Source organism: Balaenoptera ricei, chromosome 12 (genome assembly GCF_028023285.1).
Source record: "Balaenoptera ricei isolate mBalRic1 chromosome 12, mBalRic1.hap2, whole genome shotgun sequence".
Taxonomy (NCBI): domain Eukaryota; kingdom Metazoa; phylum Chordata; class Mammalia; order Artiodactyla; family Balaenopteridae; genus Balaenoptera; species Balaenoptera ricei.
Window position 1 is genome coordinate 87,482,056 of NC_082650.1, and position 25,412 is coordinate 87,507,467.

The 25,412-nt window shown below is 42.0% G+C and overlaps 2 protein-coding genes across 4 annotated transcripts in view; one reads left to right on the plus strand and one right to left on the minus strand.

Annotated features, from left to right (window-relative positions):
* COL9A1 (collagen type IX alpha 1 chain) overlaps positions 1 to 8,003 on the plus strand; it is an 83,793-nt gene extending 75,790 nt beyond the window's left edge. For both annotated transcript variants that reach the window (XM_059942112.1, XM_059942113.1), the window contains one exon: positions 7,150 to 8,003. In XM_059942112.1, coding sequence (XP_059798095.1) covers positions 7,150 to 7,346 — 197 coding nt within the window. In that variant the 3' untranslated portion in view covers positions 7,347 to 8,003. The remainder of the gene's footprint in view (positions 1 to 7,149) is intronic.
* Positions 8,004 to 16,502: 8,499 nt separating this feature from the next.
* The window catches only part of COL19A1 (collagen type XIX alpha 1 chain), a 373,303-nt gene continuing 364,393 nt past the window's right edge, over positions 16,503 to 25,412 (minus strand). For both annotated transcript variants that reach the window (XM_059942115.1, XM_059942114.1), the window contains 3 exons: positions 25,024 to 25,152; positions 16,918 to 16,995; positions 16,503 to 16,740 (listed from right to left, as the gene is read on the minus strand). In XM_059942115.1, the coding sequence (XP_059798098.1) occupies positions 16,613 to 16,740; positions 16,918 to 16,995; positions 25,024 to 25,152 (335 nt within the window). In that variant the 3' untranslated portion in view covers positions 16,503 to 16,612. The remainder of the gene's footprint in view (positions 16,741 to 16,917; positions 16,996 to 25,023; positions 25,153 to 25,412) is intronic.

Consider the following 25,412-nt stretch of genomic DNA (forward strand, 5'->3'; position numbering starts at 1 on the left):
CTAGCAAAAGAAATGATCGTTTTCTAATTCTGCCGGAGGCTTACATAGCCAGTTGTGGCTATAATTGCAGCCTGAAGCATCATTGCTTTCTAATTATCCATTGTATTGCTCCTGGGTTTGGCTTTCTCATTTAAAAGAATTTTTAAAAAATACGAATACATTTGGAGATAGCTCTAACACTGCCTTTCTAAAACGGTGATTCACGGGCTGTCGAGATGTTTTCACAAACTGATGAATTTTTGTGATTGGAAAAGGAAGCCTTTATGATTGGAAAAGGAGAGAAAATCTGGTTGGAGTTCAATGGGACCAAGATGAGAAGATTTTAGTAAACAATAAAGTCTGGATTCATTGATGGATGTTTAGAAGAGAGAAAAGGAAAATAGAATTTACCGAGTGCTCTTCTCCTTTATCAATGGTAGGAATAGGAGGTTTGAAAGCTGATAAAATATCGTCATTACCATTTACTTAGTTATCTATGTATTTATAGGAGAGACTAACAGTTTCTCCTTTGAGCATTTGGTTGACAGATAACAGTTCTTGGATCAGCAACTTGCACTATTAGCACGATTTTCCTTTATCAAAAATATATGATCATTTCTGGTGACTCATTTTTAAAAAAATCTGTTGATAAACCCCATTCTGAGTTTAAAAATGGGAAGATCGAGAAAGACCAGCTTGGATTTGTGCAGTGTCCCGGGCTGCCACGAGGGGGCGCGTTATGCCTCACCTCGGGCTTGCCTGGTGCTCCTGGGCCCTTGCTCCGCCCCAGGGGGCTCCACGGGTGGTTTTGCTTTTTAGCACACCTGTCATCTGCGCGGGCGCGTGGTAAGGTAGGGCAAGGCATCTCTGGCATCTCTGCCTGGCCCTCATTGCATTTCCCTTATGACAATGGTTCAGTTTGTCGCAGCTGGTCTTGGGATTAACACTTAAATCTGATTTCTTAAAAAGCTTCGTGGACTTCCCAATTCAGGGCCCTGAAACCTGCCCTTTTCCGTTTCCTTTCTGCCGTTTGCCAGCCCTTGCCCCTCCCTTCCTGGTACCACTTGGAAATTTGGTCTTTCTTTTTCTGTGCTTTTGTTAACATTTTCATTGAGAGAATATTTGACATTATTTAGTGAAAAATCGGAGTTACAGATTATTCTTGAAAAAATTAAAGCTAGCTCTCTGAAGCGTGCAATTTCCTCGGTGCTTTACTGCGCAGGCTCAAAGGGTCCATATTTATCAGTCTCCTTGAGGCACCAGCTGAGCTGGGGCTATGGCTTTGGGTCAGCTCACATCCCCTTGTCTACGCCTAAACGTACTCAGATGACAGTTTCCCAAATCCATCAAGTCCCCGAACAAGAGCTTTTAGGGCCATTCCGCCTCTAAAGTGAGTCCTCTGAAAGTGGACTCTTGGGAGTTTGGGTTCCATAAATCAGACATCTGGGCTCAAGTCCTGACTGTCACTTACTAGCTTTATGACATCGGGCAAGTTCTTGACTGCCCAGTGCCTATTTCCCCACTTACGAAAGGGTGATAATAGTCAATAATCACATCTCCCGGAGAGGCTAATTCTGAGAATTAAAGAAAAATCAATCCATGTAGAGTGCTTAGGACAGTTTCTGGCTCTAGTGGGTGCTCAAGAAATGTTAGTTATTGGTACTACTATTAACGTAACAAATGCACTTTTGCGTTTTGAGGTAGATGACGGTCCGAGGTGGACCCTAGTTCAGTCCCTGTGGCTTTTCCCCTGGCTCTCAGTAAGAAGATGCTACTCTTCTGTCAGTCGGCACCACCTCTGACACCTCGGACCTTCCCTCCGTGAAATCTACTTCAACTCCAAATCACAAATGCGAAGTGCTGGGTCACAGTAAATCATGTCATTAGTTCATTATCCACTGAGAGGCTGGGCCATTTTTCATTTTCCCCGTAGAGCATGTAATGTGATTAAGAATGTGATTTCTGGTCTCTCACAAACATGACCTTACGAGAACTTCAGGACCTGGGGGTCCTTCACCAGGGCTGTGTTCAGGAACTTGTCCGAAACCTTCTGGGTAAATATACGTCTTATGTGAAGGAAGGAGCCTGCAGAACAGGATATGCTGTGACCCCCTTTGTTGTCCCGATTGTTGGATTTGGGACTCAAATCCTCCTGAGTGGAAAGAAGATCCTTTGGTCATTCTTGGTGCTAACACATCTGATATCCTTGAAAAAAGGTAACTAATACCTTCATGATCTGTCAGTTGTCAGGATTGCTTTATTCTTTCTGGACTGTTTTAGTTCTCGGTCTCCCCTCCTTCTCTCAGCTTGTTCAGTGTTAAGTATTATGTGCCCTTTGGGTTTGTGATGGTACCTCGCCTAATATGGACCACGGGTTATTATTATGACCGTGACGTGGACTGTCATTTTGGCCGTAGTGCTCTGTTGTCTAAATGTAGAACTAAATCACCTAGCTTGCTTCTCGCCTGCAGCCGGAAGCAGGCAGGGCGGATGTGTAAGAAGGATGGGCTCCGGAACCGGGCTGCTCTGGGGTAGGCTCTGCTGTGTCTCTCATTCTCAGCTCTGCCACCTCTGTGTGCGTCAGCTTCTCCCCTGCACATGGGGGGTTACACCCCTGCCTGCCCTATGGACTCTTCTAGGAGGGTCTGTGGATGTGTTAATACAGGGAAAGCACTTAGGTTAGTGCCTGGCTTATGGCAAACATCCTGCCATTTTAGCTCATGACTATTATTATTATTTTTCTTCCTTTTGTACTTGAAGAAATACAGACTCACAAAGGTCACAGGCCCTGACAAAGGTCTCCCAGGTAGTAAGTGACAGAGGCCATGGTTCACATGTGCAGGTTCACGTCGTGGACAAATGATGGGCTGGTGGTCCGGGTCTGTGCTGAGTCTATCTCGCCATCCTGGCACCCGACTTCGGCACGATCCCCCTTTCTGCCTCTCTCGTGGAGCTGTGGGGACCACATCGCGCGAGACCCCTGGGACCTTAGACCCCGTCCCTGCCCCTACCTCCCGTCTCCTACCAGGGGCCTTCGGTGGGTTGTTTGATGCGGCTCTCTCATCACCAGTAACTTTCTGCCTGCCTGGTCCATTGGGGACTAGTTCCTTGGCACTCTGGAGATTTGAAGAAAAGATATTTGCGAGTGGGTCTCGACTTCCTCTTTGTGCATCTGAACGCACTGGGGGAAGGAGGAAGTTAAGTGACGGTCGTGTGTGAATGTGACCCGGAGGTTAGAGCTGACTCGTGGTCATCATGCCGGGTTTCTTGTGCGAAATTTGCAGATAGGTGAGATTCACTTGTGAATACGGAGTGGAAAAAGTTCCCAAGCGCGAGGGGCACACCCATTTTAGGCTTATGTGCAGCAGTAGTCATTGGTCCTCTATTTCCACTGCTGTCCCGTTTCCACTATTGTATTCGGTCGTGGGCATCTTACATCAACAGGCCACTTTACACACCACATCCTTAAACACATGTGCTTTGTCAAACGCCACAAAAGTTAGCTCGGTACGAGGTGAGAAATGTAAGAGATTCCCTATTTAATGCTGAAAATTATTTCCAGGTTTTGTTTTGTTTTTAAAGCCTGCCATGTACGGCCCCTTTTATTTCGCAGCAGGTATTATTTATTAGGTCCCAAAGAATGTTCCAGCCAGGATGCGCCACTGTCAGTGTAACACGACTGCCCTCTCCTGTCAGCTCAGAGAATGGCACAGACATTCATTTAAAAAAAAAAAAATCATGAAAAGTTTGGCAATAACATTTTACAGGTCCTTGAAATTTCAGAAAACTGTGTAATCATCAGGCAGTTAGTGTAGCTAACACACCCATGAGGTGGGCAAAGCAGAATGAGAACACTTCAGATCCTTGCTTTCTCTTCCTCATAAGAGTTGAAAAGTGGTTTATAAATATTTGCTAATGCAGCTGCTGGACTTCCTGAATGACTTGGTGTCACCCCCAAATTTGGCTCCCACATAATAGTTTTAGAGCACCTTGGAGGGTAAATGCCCAGGGTCAGGGCTCACCAGAAACTCATAAGCTGGGGAAGGCTGGTTTTTTTCTCTGGCCATTTTTACAGGGTGAAACCTCAGAAAAATAGGTTTAGTCACTTGTGATAGTTAGAGCTGCAGAAGAATCGTTAGTAATGCTTGGCTATTGTGTCTCTTTCTGCCTCTCAGTCAATTCAGGCTCAGTGAATTAAACCACACACTCACACACACACACACACACACACACACTCATGCATGCACCTTGTCAGAGTTAGCAAATCAGTGGGTGTGGAAGCACAGTTAGGATGGAGTAGGGGTCCAGGGCCCGCATTTCTAACTCCAGCGCTTTCTAGCCCCGTGACTGTGTGACTCTGGACGTGATTTCACCTTCATTCTCTCAGTTTACACACCAGGAGAGTGGGATCGCAAGTGAGTGGCACAGGGTAAAGGGAATGCTGGGGCGGATGAGGATGACTTACCCAGCGCTCCAAAGGGCAACTTGCTGTGTTTGCCAGAGGAAGACTTGGACTCGACGTGCTTTTCTTAGAATAAATCCAGGGCAGACAGGACGGTTTCATCCACTCTTTCCTTGGAGGATGAGTGGGAATCTGGAATAAACTCAGTCATTGAAAACACCCTCTCCTGGAGTGTGTTAAAATGGGGGAACTCAACTTGAAAAAAAGTTTTCCTTCTGCTTTTTCATATTGCTTGTGTAGTAGAAAATAAACTCCCTGAAATTTTAGGTCTTAGGCAGGAGGCTGGCGTTACACATGTTAAAAAAGTAAATTAGTGGCTAAAAATTGAGAGCTGTTTATTTAAAAACTCAGCTTCTGAGTTGCTCTTGAAATGACCAGAGGTCTGGCAGCCCTGGCCCGTGTTCGCCGTGGCAGCGGGGACATGCTGGCGTCCACTCTCCAGGTCACTGCATGCCTCAGCCCTTCCTGCTGTCTCCATAACCCTGATGTGTTACAGCTTCCATTACGTCTGTGGTCTCCCGTGAAGACAGAGGGCGAATTTCTTTACTACATCAGGAGTCAGCAAACTTTTTGGGTAAAGGACCATATTTTTTGAGCTCTGCAGGCCAGGTGGCTTCTGTTACCGCCCACACCTGTGCCCTTGTAGTGCCAAAGCAGCTGGGGCAACATGGAAACTAATGGCCATGCTGTGTTCTGATGACACTGCTTACAACACAGGAGCTGGCTCATGGGCTGCGGTTTGCCCATCCCAACCTACACTCCCTGCTCCTCTGGTCACTGCGTGTGCCACCTCTCCTTTGGGCGTTTTCTCCTCCTAATCTTGATTTGATTTTTGTTAAGGCATCCTGGTATGTCTCAGTGGGAGCTCTGCTGATAGGGTGCATGAAAATCAGCTTTTAAATGCATTTATATCTGACCTATCTTTTTAATCCTTAAAAGATCAACTTAACCTTCAACTGTCCCAGCGCCAGGAGATCTGAACAGGCTCTGCTAAAGGCACGGTTCTGCTGAAGCCTTGTTGATGGGTGCTGTGGATTAGGGAGAGACTTTCTCAGGTGCCTTGTCTTGAGAGGGAAACGCAGAGTCATCTGCTTCATCACAACTTATTACGGTCAAATGAAAGCTCATGGGATAAATGAAGGGAAATTACTTACATCTGCTCGTCTACAGCCTTGAGATGTATAGAACCAAAGATAATTATTCTCTGAAAACTTAGTAATGTTTTGTCCTGTAATGTTGCTTTGTGTGGATCTAATTGTAAATAAAGCAGGAAAAATGAGGTGTTATATCTTAAGCAGGATCTCTAACCTAGTTTCCTTCTAAAAGTATGTGGGCTATGTAACAAGACAGCTTAATAAGACCAGATCACTGTAATGAGACCAACAAAAAGCACATGTAATAAGACCACTAAAATAGGAAAAGAAAACTAAAAACCACCAAGAAAGAAGGAAAGGAAGGAAACCTAAGTAAATATATAGTTGAACATATAGATTTGGTTTTCAACTTTTTGGTTGAACAGCCAAGTTAAAACAGTTGACACGAATGAGGATCTGTGTAAGACCGTATTATCCTGGCACAGACGGTTCCTTTTACACGGCTGTCTTATTGCCACCTTTGCAGTAATAGTATGACAGCGCTGCTGGTGTGATGAAGTAAACATTCAGCAGAAATGTCTCTCGGTTACGGGAGCCGTGCCTCACTGGTTCGTGGGTGAACCAAACAACCTCTGGACTTGAAGAAAGAAAGCGACGCCCCCCAAGAAACCTAGGACACCGTGTAGTTCCCGTTGGGGTAAAGCCCCTGATGAGAGGAATTTCCAGGAGCTTTGCGGGGTGCATTGCACAGTCTTCTAAGAGACATGAATCAGTAACATTCTAATAGCCGCTTATCGGGTGCGTTCAGGCCCGGAATTTAATTATCAGGCATGCATCATCCGTCCTGTAGAGGAAGAGACGGGGAGGTGAGTGCCTTGCTGATGTCACCTGACTCATAAATGGCAGAGCTAGAACTTCCAGCCACCTGTCTGCATCTTTCCAACACCGAGCTGTACATCTCCCTGCCTGGAAATTGAGGACCCACTAGAAATAAGGGCAGCTGCTAGTGGAGTGCTGTTCAAAGAAACCCAACATGAGCCACATGAGTTGAGCGTAGAATTTTAAATCTGCTAGTAGCCACGTTAGAAAAGTCCAAAGAATCAGGTGAAATTCATTTTAATAATATTTAATGTGTATATTTATAGTATGATTTAATAATCATTTAACCCACTGTGTCCAAAATATTATAATTTCATTGTGTAATAAGTCCAAAAGTTATTAATGAATTATTAAAAAATCGAAGTCCAGATGTGTTTGGCACTTCCGGTTCATCCCCGATTTGACATGGCCACGTTCCCAGGCTCGGTAGGTGTCTGTGTAGAGAGGCTACCATACTGTGCAGTTCAGCTCCTCTGATGGAAATAGGGGTGAGAGAGGTGAGGTCTCCTAACACTTTTAATTTTGAAGCAACCCAACTGCAATGAGGGAATTTTATGATATCATCATCATCATCATCATCATCTGCTTTAATGATCCTCTGTCATTTCTAAAAGCGTTTGTTAAGGGCCTCTGTACACACTGCCGGGCGGTGGGCAGGGTGGAGGGTCCAGTGCCTTCTGCGTCTCTAGCCGTGAGGGGACCCCTGCTCACATGTGCATCTTCTGTGTGTTTCAGGTGACCCAGGTCCCGCCAGCTACGGGAGGAATGGCCGGGATGGTGAGCGAGGCCCCCCAGGGGTGGCAGGCATCCCTGGTGTACCCGGCCCCCCGGGACCTCCTGGCCCTCCTGGTTTCTGCGAGCCAGCCTCCTGCACCTTACAGGCTGGGCAGCGGGCATTGAATAGCAAAGGTCCAGATCAATCAAAGGCTTAGTGCAGCACGGCTGTCTGCACAAACCATGCCTGGCGAAGGGGTTGGAGGAGAAACACCCCCAGAAGCCAGGGCACAGGTGACGGTGCATTACCTTCAATGTTATTCTATTGATAGAAGTCCCACCTGACCATCAGGTTTAGAACAATGGTGCTATTCAATAAATCCTCTTTCCTCTTCCTTGGAGTGAAGCCACAGAGTCAACAATCAAGCAAACAAACAAATAAAACCTTCCCTTGAAGTGAACTGACAGTCCTGTCCCCAGGATCTTGAACTTCCGTGTGCTATCCGTGTGTGTTATGTCATGGGCCACTGAGCCAGTAAACAAAAACAGCTGTTTGGTTTACCTCAGTTGCAGTAGTTATTTTCATTTTTTATGGCGAGCTTGTTCTCAGATGATAGTTTCAGCTCTGTGATTACCAGTCTGGTTGTGAAGAAACCCCACTACCGTCAATAGAGCTGGTGCTCAAGATCCCCATCACTGGGCTCTCGGGAGGGCCGGGGATGCTGGGAGCGGTTTCTGTGGTGCACGTGTGGGTTCTCGCATCAGCTTGAATTTTTGTTGAACTGTACTGTATCCCAAACCTGCTACTATTTCGGGCTCTTCTGTGTGAAAGCAAAGAAGGAATCTTAACATCCTGCCATTTGTAAGTTTTATTGATGAGATTATTTATTTTAAAGGTTTGAGGTAATGTCTCTGGTTGTACCAAAGAAGCAATAAATACGGTTTCTTGATCTCTTGCCATGTTTTCTTATAGTCATGTTCAATGAAAAAAAGTCACTGAGATTAGATACTCAAAACTTTCCTCATTTCTGTAGGCGTATGTTTATAGTGTTAGTGATTTATTCTACAGAGAAATTAAAACGCCCTGACTGTTCCCCAGAGGGTGTTGTTTTGTGACAGAGTTCTTTGCACGTATGTGTTTGGTGGGGGACTGGGGGAAGATGGGGAGGGCTTCATGGACCTTTTTGAGATGAAATGAAAACTATGAACCCATACCCCAGAAGAACGCACAAATGCAATATACGCAAATCTGCTTGCATGCTATGTCAGAGAGTTCACGGGGCCCCTAAGCCTAGCCTTGCTTGGTTTCTAGGAGTGGAACCACTGACTTCATTTCAATGGTGCGTTAGCGCCCTCCTATTTAGAACTGCACTGATGCAAAAGTGATTTGTGTTTTGCCATTTTTCTTATAAAGGCAGCTCAGCTGAAGCACTGTATTCTTATCAATAAGATAGGTATTGCCTGACCACTCAGGCACTTTATTACTACTTACATAATCACATTGGCCTGCTGTTTTATCAACAACATCTATGTTAACTATCCATCAGACTTAATATATTCATTTTACATCACAGTGCGTACAACTGACTTGTCCCAGGCCATAGCACTGCACTCCAAACAGCCAATATCTTTTTAAGTTTATGGAACTCAATTCTCTCACGTCAAGGGGAGTGAGCCCCAATAGGATTTTTGATGCCATTTTTTTTCCTCGGGTGTACTTTCTCTACATTTAAAAACTTTAGCCCGATTCGTTTGGTGAAATCAATCATTATATAGTCTGTACTTGGGATTCTTTAAAACTGCTCACGGCATCTAGTTCTGTGCTTCTGGTATGGATTGTGTTTAAGGGAAATAATTCCAACTTGGCTGCAATAGATCAGGGCCATTTACACCCTGGGAAGGATGGCCTTCCTTCTTGGGGAAGAGAGAATCTTTGGAAACAGAGACATCTGTCATAACTACTTAAAATTGCCTTCATATGAATGGCAAACCTTTTCAGGTACTGTGGCATATAATCAAATAAATGCAAAGAAATTGCCTTGTCTTTTCACCAAGGTGGTTTTATTTTAACTGGAGTAACATAGTCAAATACAACAAAAGAAAAATTAGATAACCAAATAAATATGTTTCTCAGTTCTATACTTTTATACTCATAAGAAAATTAAAAAAATAAAATAAAATTTCAAAGAAAAGTTGAATCAACTGTTCTCCAAACTTGATATACAAAAGGCGGTACAGCAAGCTTCACAGATACAGCAAGACTGGAAACAACCACTTACAGAGAGATTGGGCAAAATGAGCACATTCCAAATGGTGGGAACAATCCACTGTAAATCCAGTTCGGTCAAATAGTTTACAGAAGCAGTAAATACTTGACTGAGAAATTGCAAAGAAAAGCATCTCACAAATCCTCTCCATGAAAGAGAGTTGATGAATACTGAATTAGACCAAATCTCTCTCTCTAGCAAAACAGAAATCTTCAAAACCTTTGGGATATTTTTCAAAGTTGGATGAAGTGTCAGAATTGCTGAGAAGAGTGTGTGAATAATTACAGGTGGTTAGAAAACGGGCATGTCACTTACTCAAGGGCAAATGATTTATTTCCAGTCAGTGCTTCTATGGCATCGTGATCTGATTTTCATCCCAAAGATCTGACAGGTTGGTTAAAAACTATGGACGTCACTTCCCAGGGTGACGGAGCACATCAATTGCCTGGCATAGTTTGGGATAATTGACTTTGTCTAGCAGAAGAGTATGAATGAGTAGTCACATCAGTTTCATGATAGATGTGATTATTTATGGACACTTAATACTTCAAGCTGACTAAACGAATATTGCTATTCTTAAACATCATAAATAAAATCTGATTTACTTGCAGCCTGAAATAAGCTGAATGTAAATCCCTGCTTTAGAAGATCACCTCTGATTGTAGTATTTAATTTTTTGGCTATTACAGCCTCTCTGATATCCAACATCTCTGAGTTTAAAAATAGATCAATATAGGGGGAAGATCACTAGAAATACATAAAATCACACCAAATATCAAGAAAATTGCTTTTAAACATTTTCTGGGAGCCCTGGCAGAAGGTGTGAAAAAGCAATATTAAGAAAAAAAAAAAAAATACTAGCCAACTAGTAATCCTGCTGTTTACAAACAGGGAATGGACATAAATTATTTAAAATATCTTTTTAGAAGAAGAACATTTGTGTTCAATACATATACGTCAAGTCTCTCTGTTTTTTTCCTAGAGTAAAATAGATACTTTTCAGTGGTGTACTGAGTCTTTGTTAGTGAGCTTGTGATCTAGGACATGGCAGTATTCATGCATATGGCTCGGTAAATATTAAATCAAAATTGGTTTACCATAAGAATGTATGACTATGAATACACATGCCCAAATGCTCTTTAAATGATTAACTAGAGGAACTGTAATGTATTTGTTAGATCTGGTTATCAGAAAGAGGATGCTGACCGATCCTATTTTTAATCGTAATAAATGGGAATCCATGCTAACTTTCCCCTTAACAATGCCTTCACATCTTGCCCTTGACGACAAGTTTTCTAAGAATACCCAGAGAGAGAACAAATGATGGAAACTGGCTCCAAGAAACTAACTTTTTTTAAGATTTATTTGAAATTGTCTCTGACCTCCAAGTTGAAAATTCTCGTATGAAAAGATTTGAAAATATCTTAGAGATATCTTAGCACACGGTTAATTTATATACTATGTCATAAGGGGACCTGAGGATCAGGACAGTTAAGAACTACATAAATCGTTTCCCAGTCTAGGCGGACATCTAAATCCACTGGCATGTTTTCATGTGATTCATTTCAGTTACGGAAACATGCTGTGTATTTAACCTTTTGTCGCCTATTGGCCTGTCACTCATGATGGAAGAGCTTATGTTTATGAGAAAAGTTAACTGTGACTTTTCTTGTCTTGCTCAAGCCCACGTGATTTACTGAGGAGATCACTTTGTGGGACAAAAGTCACAAAGGCCTGGCTACTACTCTCTGACCTTTATTTCTGCTTTTAATTCTCATCCGAAATCATTAGACCAAGCTTTTTATGAGCTGCCCTGGAGATGGGCTATAAACTTATTACGACCTAAGCATTGATTCATGTGACAAACGTAAGTGTTTGTCACCAGCATGGTGTCGAGCCAAACCCTGCAACAGGCCCATTTGCAGGTTCCTCGGGCATCCGTGTGGCTCACGCGGGGCATGTGAGTGCTTCTGCAGCTGCCCTGTGGTTGAGACCCATCAGAATGATGGAAATGTGAGCCTGCAGCCAAAGAAGAGATGCTGTTAACAACGGCACCTCAGAATTCCCCAATTTATGGTCAAATCCTTTGTTGCTGAGATAAGGGACAAGCTCATTATGCATCATGAACATACAGGACTCTAGGCCTCAAAGCATTCTATCCACGTGGGATCTAGCATAAAACTAGCGCCATTCCACTTCACATCAGTATGTTGAATTAAAGAGCTTGATGAGGTAAGACAGAGAACAAACAAAATGGGCAAAGAATGCATCCTAAATCTTATCTTAAAAATAAATAGTTATAAAATATGCCATAAAACAATCTGAATTTAAATACATTAATACACTGAAAAATATTTTTCCCTAAAATGTACTTTAAATAATACAGTCAGATAAAAAGTTGTCATGTAATTAGCATCTTTATACCCATATGCTTATAATCGTCAAATGACACACACCCTTCTGATAAACTCAAAGCTTACTGAACTACCCCCAAGTTTAGTGAAATCTCCTACTTTATTAATATTCTCTTTTGACAGATTCATGAAGCAGGTAGGTAACTCTTTGAGCTGTAACCTGTATCACTCACTGCTGGCTCTGAACACGACATTTTTTCCATTTAGATTTTCTTAGACTTAGCTTGGTTTTATAAGCCTGTCTTATCTTCAAGGTAAATTTTTGCTATTCTGGGTCTGCTTCTCTGGATGAGTTTTCTGTGTTCACCTGGTTCTTCATTCAATTTAACGAGCCTGACCAGTTACCCTGGCATGATTTGGCTGAGTGGAATGTTTGGGTTACAGCTCCAGCTATACCGCACAATAAAACTGAAGTTATCAATTTGTCTTGTTTCCTGAGACTGCTAGTAGTTAAACACATTTAGTGTCATTAATGCTACCTTTACCGGGCAACTAATGAATGAATACAATTCAATGGGCTAAGTTGCTTTGAAGTAACAGGCGTAAAAGACACAAATTCAATTCTGTCTGCATCTCCCCCTCTTGGAAGGCCGTGTAACCCATGAGAGAGAGAGAGGGGTATAAAAAGGGGTCTGACCCTCCACACTAGAGTATTGGGAAAGAACACGGGAAGCAGTGACAATAAACACTTGTGTGTCTTAAGAAGGTGGACACGGACAAATGTGAAAAATAAGTTAAAAACGAGAGCAATGAACAAACCTGCAAAACTATTCTGAGACTTCACCGGAAAAAACGTAAGCATATAACTTAACCTGGAGGTTCTCAGTATCAGGATATTATTACCAGTGTTAGGAAAATTTAAATGGTATTTTGAAAAATAGTGTTCCTTATCTTACTTTTGTAAATAGTGATACATTTCTAGAAAAATATAATTATACAAATCTAATTGTAAAATTTTAAGTACTTTGAACAATATGGAGATTTGGACATTGTCTAATTCTGTAAATGGTCTACTTCTTGTGATAAGCCAAATTCTATTTGCCAAAAGAGACTTCCTATTCTGTTTAGAAGGTAAGATGATTCCTTGAGGGTTTTCATGTTAATCACTAAAACATGAGGGTAGCGTACAAACTAAAGTTACAAATAGTAAATTTGCAAGTTAACTAGGCATATAAATCCCCTGATGAAATAAAATGGAAACAGCCAACAAATCAAGGGTTACTGTGCCTGCTTCATAAAGATACTTAAAATGAAGAAAAATATAAATTAACAAAACAAGATAACAAAACACAAATTAACAAGAAATTATTTACAAAAGTAAAAAAGAATAAGTGCAAAAGCAAAGGTTCTGATTGAGTTGTTGCCCACTAAACTGTTTCTAGATTTGTATTTCTGCAAGTCTGTTCAGTTCTTCTGATACAAATTTCCTTAAACACCATCTTGTGGACAAAAGGAGGTATATCACAGGTTCTCAACAGATGAGAAAGACTGCAGAAAAGCTAAATCTCATTTAACTCCTAAAACATATTCATAAAAAATTATTTTATAACCCAAACATCAAATGGCATCTTTTACAGATAACACATCTTAAGATAATTACTGAAGTTCTATAATAAAAGTGACTACAATTTTAAAGTTTCAACAATGTCATGAAACATAGAAATAAGCATATGGGATTATCAATACTTCAAAGTCATTAATTAAATTACTTTGATCATGAGGTGAAAAATTTCAAAGGTTAAGACTGGCTGTGTTTCTGTTACGGTTATGAAAAAAATGGTTAATGTCTTCAGTAGGAAAGAACAATGAACAAACTCATGAATTATTCTTCCTTTTTCCTTTAGGCTCCAAAGGCCATAAATATTAACTGAAGTCATATCTTGTTCTTTGCATAGAAGGATTTCTATCTGACAGTGTTAACTGATCTTGGTACAAAATGTTAGACTGGAAATCAAACATACTTATATAGGGCAAACACAATTTTAATTTTTAATAGCCATCATGGCCAAAATTATTTTGTATTTAAACACTTATGTTGTCTGGAGTCCAAACAAGAGATAATTCAGGAAATGTGGTCATTCTTCTTCCCTGCTGTGGACATTACTGACGTCTGTGTGAAAGTAAACGAAGGTTTTGGAATGGAAAAAACAAAAACAATACAAGAGAATTGGCAACCACCCAGCCAGTTAGGGGAAATTTTCACACCCGACTTTGGGGCCTTAATTATCCACTTTCTTTTTGTTAGAAGAATCAGGCAACCGCCAAATCTCCGCTTTATTTGGTGTTGTGTTAGCTGGACTCAGGCTTTCTTGCTGCTTTTGGCCGCATCTCGTGTACAGAGATGAGACGGTGGACACACAGGCAGCTGAGCAGAGGCTCCCTCCACGTGACACAGCCTGTTCCCCTGGTTACGCCCCAGGTAGACTGAGTCATGTGTGCCGGTGGTTAAAAAACAGCCTGTGTCGTTGTGACAGCTCTACTTTGTAACATGCACCAACTCCTAAAACCAGCTGAATAAGTCCAGATTCTTGAAACAGGAATAAACCAGCCCGGCCTTAATGGAATTTAGAACAAGAAAGATTTGTATATATACAAACATACCATTTGTAAGAAAGGATACGTGACATAGTCTCTGGAATTAAAATAAGCAGAATTGATAAAACAAGAAAGTGAGCCGAGTCTTCTTATGTCTGTGAAGGGATCGACTCAAAGAAAACAAAAATACATTGATCACCATTAGCAAAAAAGTTCATGAAAACAGTAAAATGCTAAAATAATGCTAAATACTTCCGGATTAGCAAAGAGGCAAAAGGATAACCAAACTATTAACTAATTTGAAAAAATAATCTCTGAAAACATATAAAATGTTGAGCTTTATGACAAATTCAAGTAAATTAATGAGTGGCACAGGAGTTGTAAAGCTTTCAGAAAATTCAACAAATTAAAGCTCCACAAATTAAAAGCTCAAGATATACACATAGCACCAGATTTTAGATCTCTGTACATTTTCGGGGGGGGGGGGGGAAATAAATGATCATTTTACTAAGAAAATGTGTATGTATATTCTGATTGTGTTAAGTCTAAAACACAGCACCATTGTAGGTATTGCACAGGAAAGAAAATGAAGAAGAAAATCAATTTAAAGTTAACAACACTTGAAATAAATAAAATGACCTTGGAAAAGAAAATAAATAAACTCGGAAGTGAAATATACAGCATCGTTCAACATGAAATAATGAAAAGGTCGCATGTGCGCACGGCCATGTAGACAGTACCTGACCAGCAGTTCATCCGTCTACAGTGAAACCCAGTTCAAACCCTGGGTGCATCTGAACAAAGCCGCCTTCATGTAGCAACGCTCCCCACAAGACCCGGCTCGCAGCTTTTCCCAACTTGCCCCGCGGCCTCGGGATGGGGTGCCTGCAGCGGGAGGGCTCCGGGGGCTTGCTCTCAGCATCTCTGGGACCCACCACTTAGATTCCAGCAATTTCCTCATGCTCAGTGTCCTAGGAAATCCATCGTTTTCAACCAACAGCTTCTCAATATAATGTAGAGCCAGGCAGTAGAAGAACCGTTTAGCCATGTTGTTGGCAATCACATCTTTTCGTTCCTGGTCAGAGGACGTGGTCTGGGAAGCGCCTGTTTCCCTGAAGTGCGTGGGCTCTTTGGTCTCGGCGCTGGTTGCATGTTGGGTCTCGTGGCTTTCCTTCTCTGCCCTGCATCTCCTGCTGCAGCTTCTGAGAAACGTCATTCTCCATCAGAGCTTCTGGGCTTGGCAATATGCATCTGCTGACACCACACATTCATCTCCTAGGTCAAGGGGGTTTCTTTTCCAGTCGCTGCAAGTCCCATCCTTTGTTCTGATGGCTGGTTCTTAAACTCTGAGAGTGATGAGGTCAGAAGGATAATGGACACAGGGGCCCAAAGACCTTGCGAGGCCCTTTAAGCTTCGAAAGTACCGAAGACAGCTTGGTGCCTTCACCACCAGATACCTCCTAGGGAAGACAGCTTCCTGTTTCCCAAATGAGAAACTCAGTGAAGGGGCCACAGTGCTGGCTGGGCTTTGACTTCTTTCCTCCCTTCTTATGCAGGACATACTCATGCCGGTGGGATTGCTTTGAATGGAGCTCATTACACAGAATCGACAAAAACATTTCAGCAGTTGGCTATGGTAGGATTTTGGGCTCCCTGATAAAACAGCCGCCTGGGTTTTCTTCCAAAATATAAGTTATGAAGTGAAGGTCTTATGGCCTATCTATTTCTCTGCATAAGTAGAATGGATACAGGATGGTATAAGAATTCTTAAGCTATAAAAAGTAGTCAAAAAACATTCAGCAGGAGCAACGCACTACATCAAAAAAGGTGATGAGATTTTTAGCAATGATAGGAAATTTAAACACCAAGAAAACTTCCAGATAAGTCCGAAACTTTAAAATTCAGAAATCAAAGGCCAAATACAAGTCGATGAGATTATAAAACGTACATCACCATCAGTCTGCTAAATCACAAGATGTCATTTCCTCTTGAGGAAGAACTAATGATATGATTTGCTTGCATATTTCATAGAAAACTCTGAATAAAAATCATCATAATGGTGAAACAAGACATATGGAATGAATTTGGAAAAATTCTAAAAAGGCTGATATCACCATTACTATAGGAATAGGATTCCAATTTTTGCTTTTAATGTCTGGCCTACATCAAAAAAAAAAAGTCACCCGTGAATCATGAGGGTCTGACAGTACCAAGAAAGCTCCAACAGCGAGGAGGGATGGCTGGGAATCAAATCTTCCTCAGGTATGGTTATTTCCCACCTGTCTGCTGACGGGCGTGAGAGACGGGATGCAGGCAGTCTCCTGGGTTACACCTTCCACTGGGTCCTGGGGGGCCCTGGGGCCCTGGGGCACCTGGTAAGCCTGGCAGGCCCGGAGCTAATGAAATAAAAGACCCCATCAGAACGCGGGTCAACATATGGCTCTTCCTCCCTCCCTCCAAGCAATGTGCGTCACTCAGTGTCACCTGCAGCGATACCTAAGGGCCATCGGGGAGCAGGCATGGCTCCTATTTTGGGAGGTTTGCTCATGTTGTGAAGACAATATCACTATTACCTGAGGCCCCTGGAAGACCTGGGCTCCCTGGGAGCCCCATTCCCGGTTCCCCTCTTTCTCCCTTCTGTCCTCGGTAGCCTAAGTGAGGGATATACGAAAAGAGAGACAAAAAAGTAAGCGTGTTCTCTGGCAACAGACTGATAAACATTCAGGAAATATTTTGAGGTGTATATTGAAAATCCACCCAGTGGAATATCTTCACACATTTATATCTGAAAACTACGTTACAGAGGTTCAATACAATCCTAGAACCCAGAGAGAACAGTGGAGTGAACACTAAATGGATACATATTCAAGTGTAAAATATCACCAGGATTTCTTTTATGTAAGTGACTTTCATTTAACAAATGTGAACAGTAAGGAGAAATGTTTGGACTTAGGGTCATTTGAAAGCACCCTTCCAAATCTATATTTAAACATTTCTGCAGTAAAATAACATTTACCACCTGAGGTATATTTAATAGTTCAACCCAGCTCCCGCTATTACAGACACCTCGTTAAGGTGGCTCTCAAGTCATCTCAGTGAGGGCTTAAGATCATAGGCTAAAAAAATGAGGAAGAAAGAAAAATAAGTGAAGATACATGAACTTCCGATTAACAAGAGGGTTAACAACACTGAACACAATTCCAAATGAACAATGTAGGTGCTAAAACCTACATATTTAAACTCAGTTCTCAGTTTTCAACATAATGCAAAATATATTATTCCACATGGATTTCAGTGCATATGGTATCACAAAACAAGAAACAATAATTTGTGTATTTGTATAATAAGGTAACATTTACACTTCTCCTGTCAAATGTAACAACTTGTTTGTACAAATCTCTCATATCATTAGGTTAATACGGACCCACTATTAACAGATAAAGATGTTGAAGTGCACAAAGCACATGAGAACTTTCTACTCTTAACTTTCCTAATAAGGTCCCAAGCTCATTCCTTATGAAGGCTCCCCAAAAGCCTTAGGGTCTTATTTATTTATTTTTGGCTGTGTTGGGTCTTCGTTGCTGCGCACGGGCTTTCTCTAGTTGCGGCGAGCGGGGGCTACTCTTCGTTGCAGTGCGTGGGCTTCTCATTGCGGTGGCTTCTCTTGTTGCGGAGCACGGGCTCTAGGTGCGCGGGCTTCAGTAGTTGTGGCACGTGGGCTCAGTAGTTGTGACTCACGGGCTCTAGAGTGCAGACTCAGTAGTTGTGGCACGTGGGCTTCAGTAGTTGTGGCGCATGGGCTTAGCTGCTCTGCGGCATGTGGGATCTTCCTGGACCAGGGATCAAACCCATGTCCCCTGCACTGGCAGGCAGATTCTTTACCACTGAGCCACCAGGGAAGTCCAGGGTCTTATTATTATTATTTTCTTAACATCTTTATTGGAGTATAATTGCTTTACAATGGTGTGTTAGTTTCTGCTTTATAACAAAGTGAATCAGCTATACATAATTTTTTCACAGCAATACTTCAGATAGGAATGCTAATAAGGTCAATAACAACTTCTCCATTTTCTAGAATTAAGCTTTTCACCCCCTTAGGGTAGGTCTCTCGTGAAATTTGGAAAAGACTAAAAGGCTGGTCTAGCTTCAAACAGACATGTGTTTTCTTGGCCCCTAGGTGCAGGATGACAGTTTGATATCAGTGTAGCTTATGTAGGAAAAAATACAAAACAACAGCAGTGCCCTAATCCACAGCATCTAGAGATTCTCATCATTGAAGAACTGTGCTTGCTGGAGTTTTTAAGGTGTTAGACTTTATTTCCATTTCAACACAAGGGATTTACTCCTAAAGTTGTAAATCAGTGCATTTACATGCATGCTGGAAAAATGAGGTCAGAAAAAGGGTGTTACTGGCATTTGGGAGGATGACTCTTCATGTGGGACCTTACAAGCTGTCTGCAAGCCTTCCACATTGTCTGGCCTGCTTGTTCTGGCCCGCTAATTGGCCACTGAACCCTTCACCATACGGACACACATATGCCTCCCATTTCCTAAGGCCCCTACCGCTAACAAATCTGAAGGGTCAAATCTGTATCAGCCACGTCAACTACTCTGTGGGCCACTGGCTTATACATAACAGGTGGTTTCTTCCATTACAAACCAATAACAGCTGAACTTTAGAAGTTCAAAAGTAAGAACCATCATTCCCAATACCACCCCTCCAAAATTGATGTGGGATAGAATGGCTGGATCTGTTTTCTCCTAGTAACCCCACATCCACTTGGTGTGCAGGGTTTTTTCTAAAATGGATAAGGCTTTCAAGTATGGTACCTATTCTTGAGGATTTTCACAGAGGTGGAAAATCAGCACGTGTTTGGAAGAAGTTTAAATCAAGTTCTTTCAAGGTTCCTGATGAAGGTGAACTAGAAAACCCTGAGCTCACCTCTTCCCACGGACACACCAGAACTACAAGTACAAATGAAACAACTATCTCTGAGAATGACCTGAAGATAGCAGAACAGATTTTCCACAGTGGAACATATACAGAAAAGGCTAGATCAAGATGGGTAGGAGGGGCAGAGAAGTGGTCTAGTTAGCACCTACTGCCCTGCCGTGCTGACCCACAGGGGGAGGGATATCACAACTGTGAAGGTCCCCCCGAGGAGCGAGGGGTCCAACAGAGCCCATGTCAGGCTCGCCAGCCTGGGGGACCTGCACTGGGGAGACAAGTCCCCATACATCTGGCTTTGAAAACCAGCAGGGCTTACATCCAGGAGAGCCCGAGGGCTGTGGGAAACCAAGACTCCACTCTTGAGGGGCTCACGCACAAACTCACTTGCTTTGAGTCCCAGCACAGAGGCAGCAGCTTGAAAAGCACCTGGGTTGTCTGAGAAAAGTGATTCATTGACTAATTTTAGAGCATGTGCCAGAGGGGCAGGATCTAGTGGAAAGTTCTCCGAGCACAGCAGGGCTGGTGGGCGCCATTTTTTCTCTCCTTCCGCCTACCTGGCCAGGTGGTCATGGGCAGCATTCTGTCACTACCCATGCGCCTAGCTAACACGGTGCACCCCATCCCAGCACGCCTCTGGGGAGCTGCCCTGCCCAACCTGCCTGCCCCAGCCAGCACCTCCAAAGTTGCTCCTGTCCCACCCAGTGGGCAGCCCTGGATGGCGCTGGTGTCCCCCAAAGCAGCTCCCACTCTTGGGGGCTGGGAATGAAGGACACCAAGGAAAGCGCTCCTCCCAGCGCACAGTGGGAAGGCAATGATCAGAAACCCACAGGATGGTTAAAATCTAAAACTGTCTGGAAATGCTTTTGAATTTAAAAAAAAGGCATCAACAATTGCCCTTTGGGGAATTTAGGAAAAATGCAAATGAGGTGACCCAACTCAGAATCATATTGGCATCTATTCTCACTGCAAGAAGATCAGGTGCTGAAAGAGGGTCCACACGTTTCATTATCAGAGTCTTGGTAGGAGCAGTACCTCCCCTTTTCAAGTTGGATTGTTAACTTCTAATATAGGCATACCTGGTTTCATTGCACTTCACAGATACTGAATTTTTTACAAATTGACGGTTTGTAGCAACCCTGTGTCAGGCAAGTCTATTGGTGCCATATTTCAAATTTTTTCACGATTATTATATTTGTTAGGGTTCTACAAATGGAACAACAAAGGCTGGATGACAGCACATCTGTTTACAACATGGCTTACTGAATATTTTAAGACCACTGCTGAGACCTATTGCGCAGAAAAAAAGATTCCTTCCAAACTATTACTGCTCATTGACAATGTGCCTAGTCACCCAAGAGATCTGACAGAAATGTTCAACAAGATTCGTGTTGTTTTCACGCCTGCTAACACTACATCCATTCTGCAGCCCATGGATCAAGGAGTCATCTTGACTTTCAAGTCTTATTATTTAGAAAATACATTCTGTAAGGCTATAGCAGCACTAGGTAGTGATTCATCTGATGGATCTAGGAAGAGTCTACTGAAAACCTTCCAGAAAGGATTCACTATCCTAGATGCCAAGAAGAACATTCATGATTCATGGGAAGAGGTCAAAATATCAACGTTAACAGGCGTTTGGAAGAAGTTGATTCCAACCCTCATGGATGACTTGGAGGGGTTCAGACTTCAGTGGGGGAAAGCTTTTCCCCCTGTGGTGGAAACAGCAGGAGAAGCAGAACTAGAGGTGGAGGTTAAAGATGTGACTGAATTGCTGCAATCTCACTATAAAACTTTTAACAGATGAGGAGTTGCTTCTTATGGCTGAGCAGGGAAAGTGGTTTCTTGAGACGGAATCCACTCCTGGGGAAGAAGCTGTGAAGATTGTTGAAATGACAACAGAGGATTTAGAATATGACATAAACTTAGATAAAAAAGCAGCAGCAGGATTTGAGAGGACTGACTCCAACTTTGAAAGAAATTCTACTGTGGGTAAAACGCTATCGAACAGCATTGCGTGCTACAGAGAAACTGTTTGTGAAAGGAAGAGTCAGTCGGTGCGGCAAACTTCTTTGTTGTCTTATTTTAAGAAATTGCTACAGGCACTCAGCCTTCAGCAGCCAGTACCCTGATGAGTCAGCAGCCCTCAGCATGGAGGCAAGACCTGCAAAAAGATCGCGATGCACTGAAGGCTCAGATGATGGTTAGCAGTTTTCAGCGATGAAGTCATTTTTAATTACATTGTTCTTTTTAGACATAAAACTACTGCATGCTTAACAGACTACAGAATAGCGCAGGCATAACTTTCACATGCACTGAGAAACCAGAAAATTCTCGTGACTCGCTTTACTGCAACGTTTGCTTCATGGCGGTGGCCTGGGACCAACCCCGCAATATCTCCGAGGTGTGCCTGTAGTCTCACATCGGTTTCTCATTGCTCTCTACATGTCTCCTGCTTCTCATGTAAGCGTAGGAATCTTTATGAAACCCCTTTAAACTTGTGTCCTTCCCTAAAGATAATAAGATAATAAAGGACTCATTCCATAGTGCATGTTTCAAACCAAACCACTTCATTTCAAATGAAAATGGATTTCTTTCCTGAAAAATACTGAAAAAAAAAAAAAAAGTCCCTTTTAGAAATTTCTGAAGAGCCACCATCAAACAGAACTTGTGAGTGGGCAGAACACACGGTGTCACGTTCAGGGCCCTCATTCTGTTTCCCTTTCTGTGCTGGGCTTCTCACTGCAGGCTTTCCTCAAACTCAGTCACGCTGTGTCAGGAAGAGGACTGATTCAGCCGACAGCGCCTAAGGTTTCATGGTCACTAGGGTAACAGCATGTTTTTAATCGTCCCTCATGGAAAGGGTAACAGTTTTATATGCATACTTTTTCCTTTTTGAGAAAACTTTTAAATCGAGCAGAGCAAAGCTTTGAAGTTACATGCATAACTGCATCTTCTGAGCACTTCATATCTGTCTGTCTACCAGAGAAAAACCCTTCAGTTCCTGTCAACTGCTGGCGAGGCACCAAAAATCGACCAGCAGGCCTTTTCTTTTCTACAGTAAGATTTCCTGGTGTCTTTAGACAGGATTATCAATACAGCATGACTAACAGACAAATATTTCTTAAAAACAAATCCCATATTTCACGAGTTTTATTTTTTGGCTGCATTTCTGGCATGTAGCAAATCCTGAAAAGGAGATATGCAAACGTTGAGGAGACACCTGAGTTATAATCAAGATATGTCTGTTGTCAGAACCCTCTGGTGGGACAAGAGTTTTGTTAAGTTTACTAAATGTTCTTTTTAAAAACGTTGGAAATCATATGGGGAAGTCTTTCAAATTATATATACAATGGAATGTTACTCAGCCATAAAAAAGAATGAAATAATGCCATTTGCAGCAACATGGTTAGACCTAGAGATGATCATACTAAGTGAAGTAAGTCAGACAGAGAAAGACAAACACCATATGATATCACTTATTTGTGGAATCTAAAAAAAAAATGATACAAATGAACTTATTTACAAAACAGAAATAGACTCACAGACATAGAAAACAAACCTATGGTTACCAAAGGGGAAAGGCTGGGGGAGGGATAAATCAGGAGCTTGGGATGAACAAACACACACTACTACATACAAGATAGATAACCAGCAAGTCCTACTGTATAGCACAGGGAACTCTACTCAATATTCTGTGATAACCTATATGAGAAGGTTTGCTGTGTACTCACTGTGTACACTCAGGTGTACTTACTTTGCTGTACACCTGAAACTAACACAACATTGTAAATCAACTATACTTCAACGTAAAAGAAGAGAGAAAAAACCCATTAAAAAAGGAACTGGATCCGAAGCCCCGTCAGGAGTGGAAACAGTAGATAAGGTCTCCTCGGCAGCACAGCAGATAAAACCCATCGAAATCTTCTGCGGAAGTGAAGGCCAATGAGTGGTGAACAGGGGTCTTGTTTCCAAAGGCTGCACGAACACTGCTGACCTGGCACGGCCTCTGCCCGAGAGCCTTCCAGATGGGCCTTCCCCGCATGGGAGGGAGCCCGAGACAGGGGTCTGTGTGGACAGGTGACTCTAGTTCCAGAAGGGCTTTCCTTGCTATCCGGACCATGCATTGCTCTTGCCCCCTTAGATGGCCACTGTGTGAAGCATCTGTCCAAGATCTTTCTCCTACTGGTGTTGACAGTCCTGGTTCTTCACATGGTTTGAGGCATCAAACACCTTCAGATGGGCTATCAAGGTCTTCCTTCCCGTCTCCTATACTCTGAATTCACAACAGACCCAACTAGCAGAAGATTATAATTAACCACCCTCTACACAATGGTACACACACAAGGCTACACCTAATTCTACACTTGCTTCCAATTCCCTGCCAAACCTCTCTGGGACCTAAGAGAAACTAGGTAGAAAAGACAGTTCAGGTAAACTAGAGTGATTCACTGCCGCTGTTTTACACTGTGCTAGCTAAACCAGAAGCCTTGTCAGTCTCAGTGGGAAGTTAGGATCCTAACAAACCCCACGACCAGGGAAAGCTGTGCCTCTTTCAGGGGAGGGAGGACACGGCAATCACCTTCGGGCCCTCCCTACAGAAAATAGAGAAGCCGTAGGAAGGAAAGTGAACTAGTGAAAGGAAAATAACTCTCCACATATATAGTATTTTGAACTGTATTCCTATGTGATATTGGTGTTAACTTTCTCTTTTCTCCTTTATCCATTCATCTGTTGATGGACACTTAGGTTGCTTCCATGTCTTGGCTACTGTAAATAGTGCTGTTATGAACACTGGGGTGCATGCATCTTTCCAAATTAGCATTTCTTTCTTTCTCCTTTACACAAGCTTTTGATTATTCCAAGGAGAGCCCTTGAGTTCCTCTATAATAACACATGAAAAGCAGTGTCTCTGGCCTTACCTCTCACAGTACGTACTCATTGGATCTAATGCTTCCTTGTCAGAGCGGTGAATCTTCCAAACCAGGGTCCCCTTGGCCCCTCTGCTGATTGCCAATCACATTTCTAGAAAATGCTCTTGCCAGCTGAATTTAGCCAAGCTACATTTAAGATCATGTGTCTTGTCAAGTTATCATAAGTGGAGCAAATTTTTTTTTGCCAATTTAAGTCTTGCTTTGAAAAATTTAGAAACAATGTGAGAAATTTTTTTTTTTTTTAAATTCAGAAGTTATCATCCACAACTTTTGCAGAAGAAGAAAAAGGATTCTAAAATTTCTCAAAAATATATTTTGGACCCAAATCACTAATTATAGTAGCAGGTCTTAAGACTTTTTCCTCAGTTTCTTTAAGATACTAAGATACTAAGATTCTTGTTGTCTGCTTACATCAACAGTGAGGCATAAACAACTAGAAATTTGCAGATAATAATGATAAATAAGCACATTATTGCTGTTATTATCATAATAAGTATTGTTATTAAATACATTTAGATTAGCAGATAATTATCAGTCAGGTTTAAACTGGAATGAATAATAGTTAAAAATTTATTTCTAGAATATCAAATATTAACAAGATATCCTATATTAAATCATTATATATGCATATGTATATATAAATTTATAAAATACATACCAAGTATATATATTATATATAATCTAATATACATACTTTTAATGTATATTTATATAATTTTTGCCTTAACTGTGATTAGCATGTTATAAATACTGAGAGTTAAAGAGTTGGTAAACAAATATTGTCTTCAAAGACGTACCTTGGGGCCCGGGGTCTCCTGGTGGCCCAGGTAACCCATCCTTTCCTGGTGGACCAGGCCTCCCATGAGCTTGAGCAGCCAGCATTGCTGCTGGTAGCTTGAGCTGGGACAGGAACACAGCCATCCTCTCTTCATTGATGAAAGGGAAAATAACATGCATGTTATGGAAATACTTTTTATGTCAAAAGTTTTCAAATATTTTTACATAAAATTCAACAAAAAATTACTTGGTTTTCAATTTAAGCACATCTAGTTTACCAACTGGTCTGATCGTGGAGAGATTTTTTTTGATTGTTCAAGTAAAACAGATTGTACAAAGTTGTTTGAAATATGGATACAGATGAGTTGTGTTGATCAGAGGACTGAGAACCTTCAGTGCTTCAGAGATG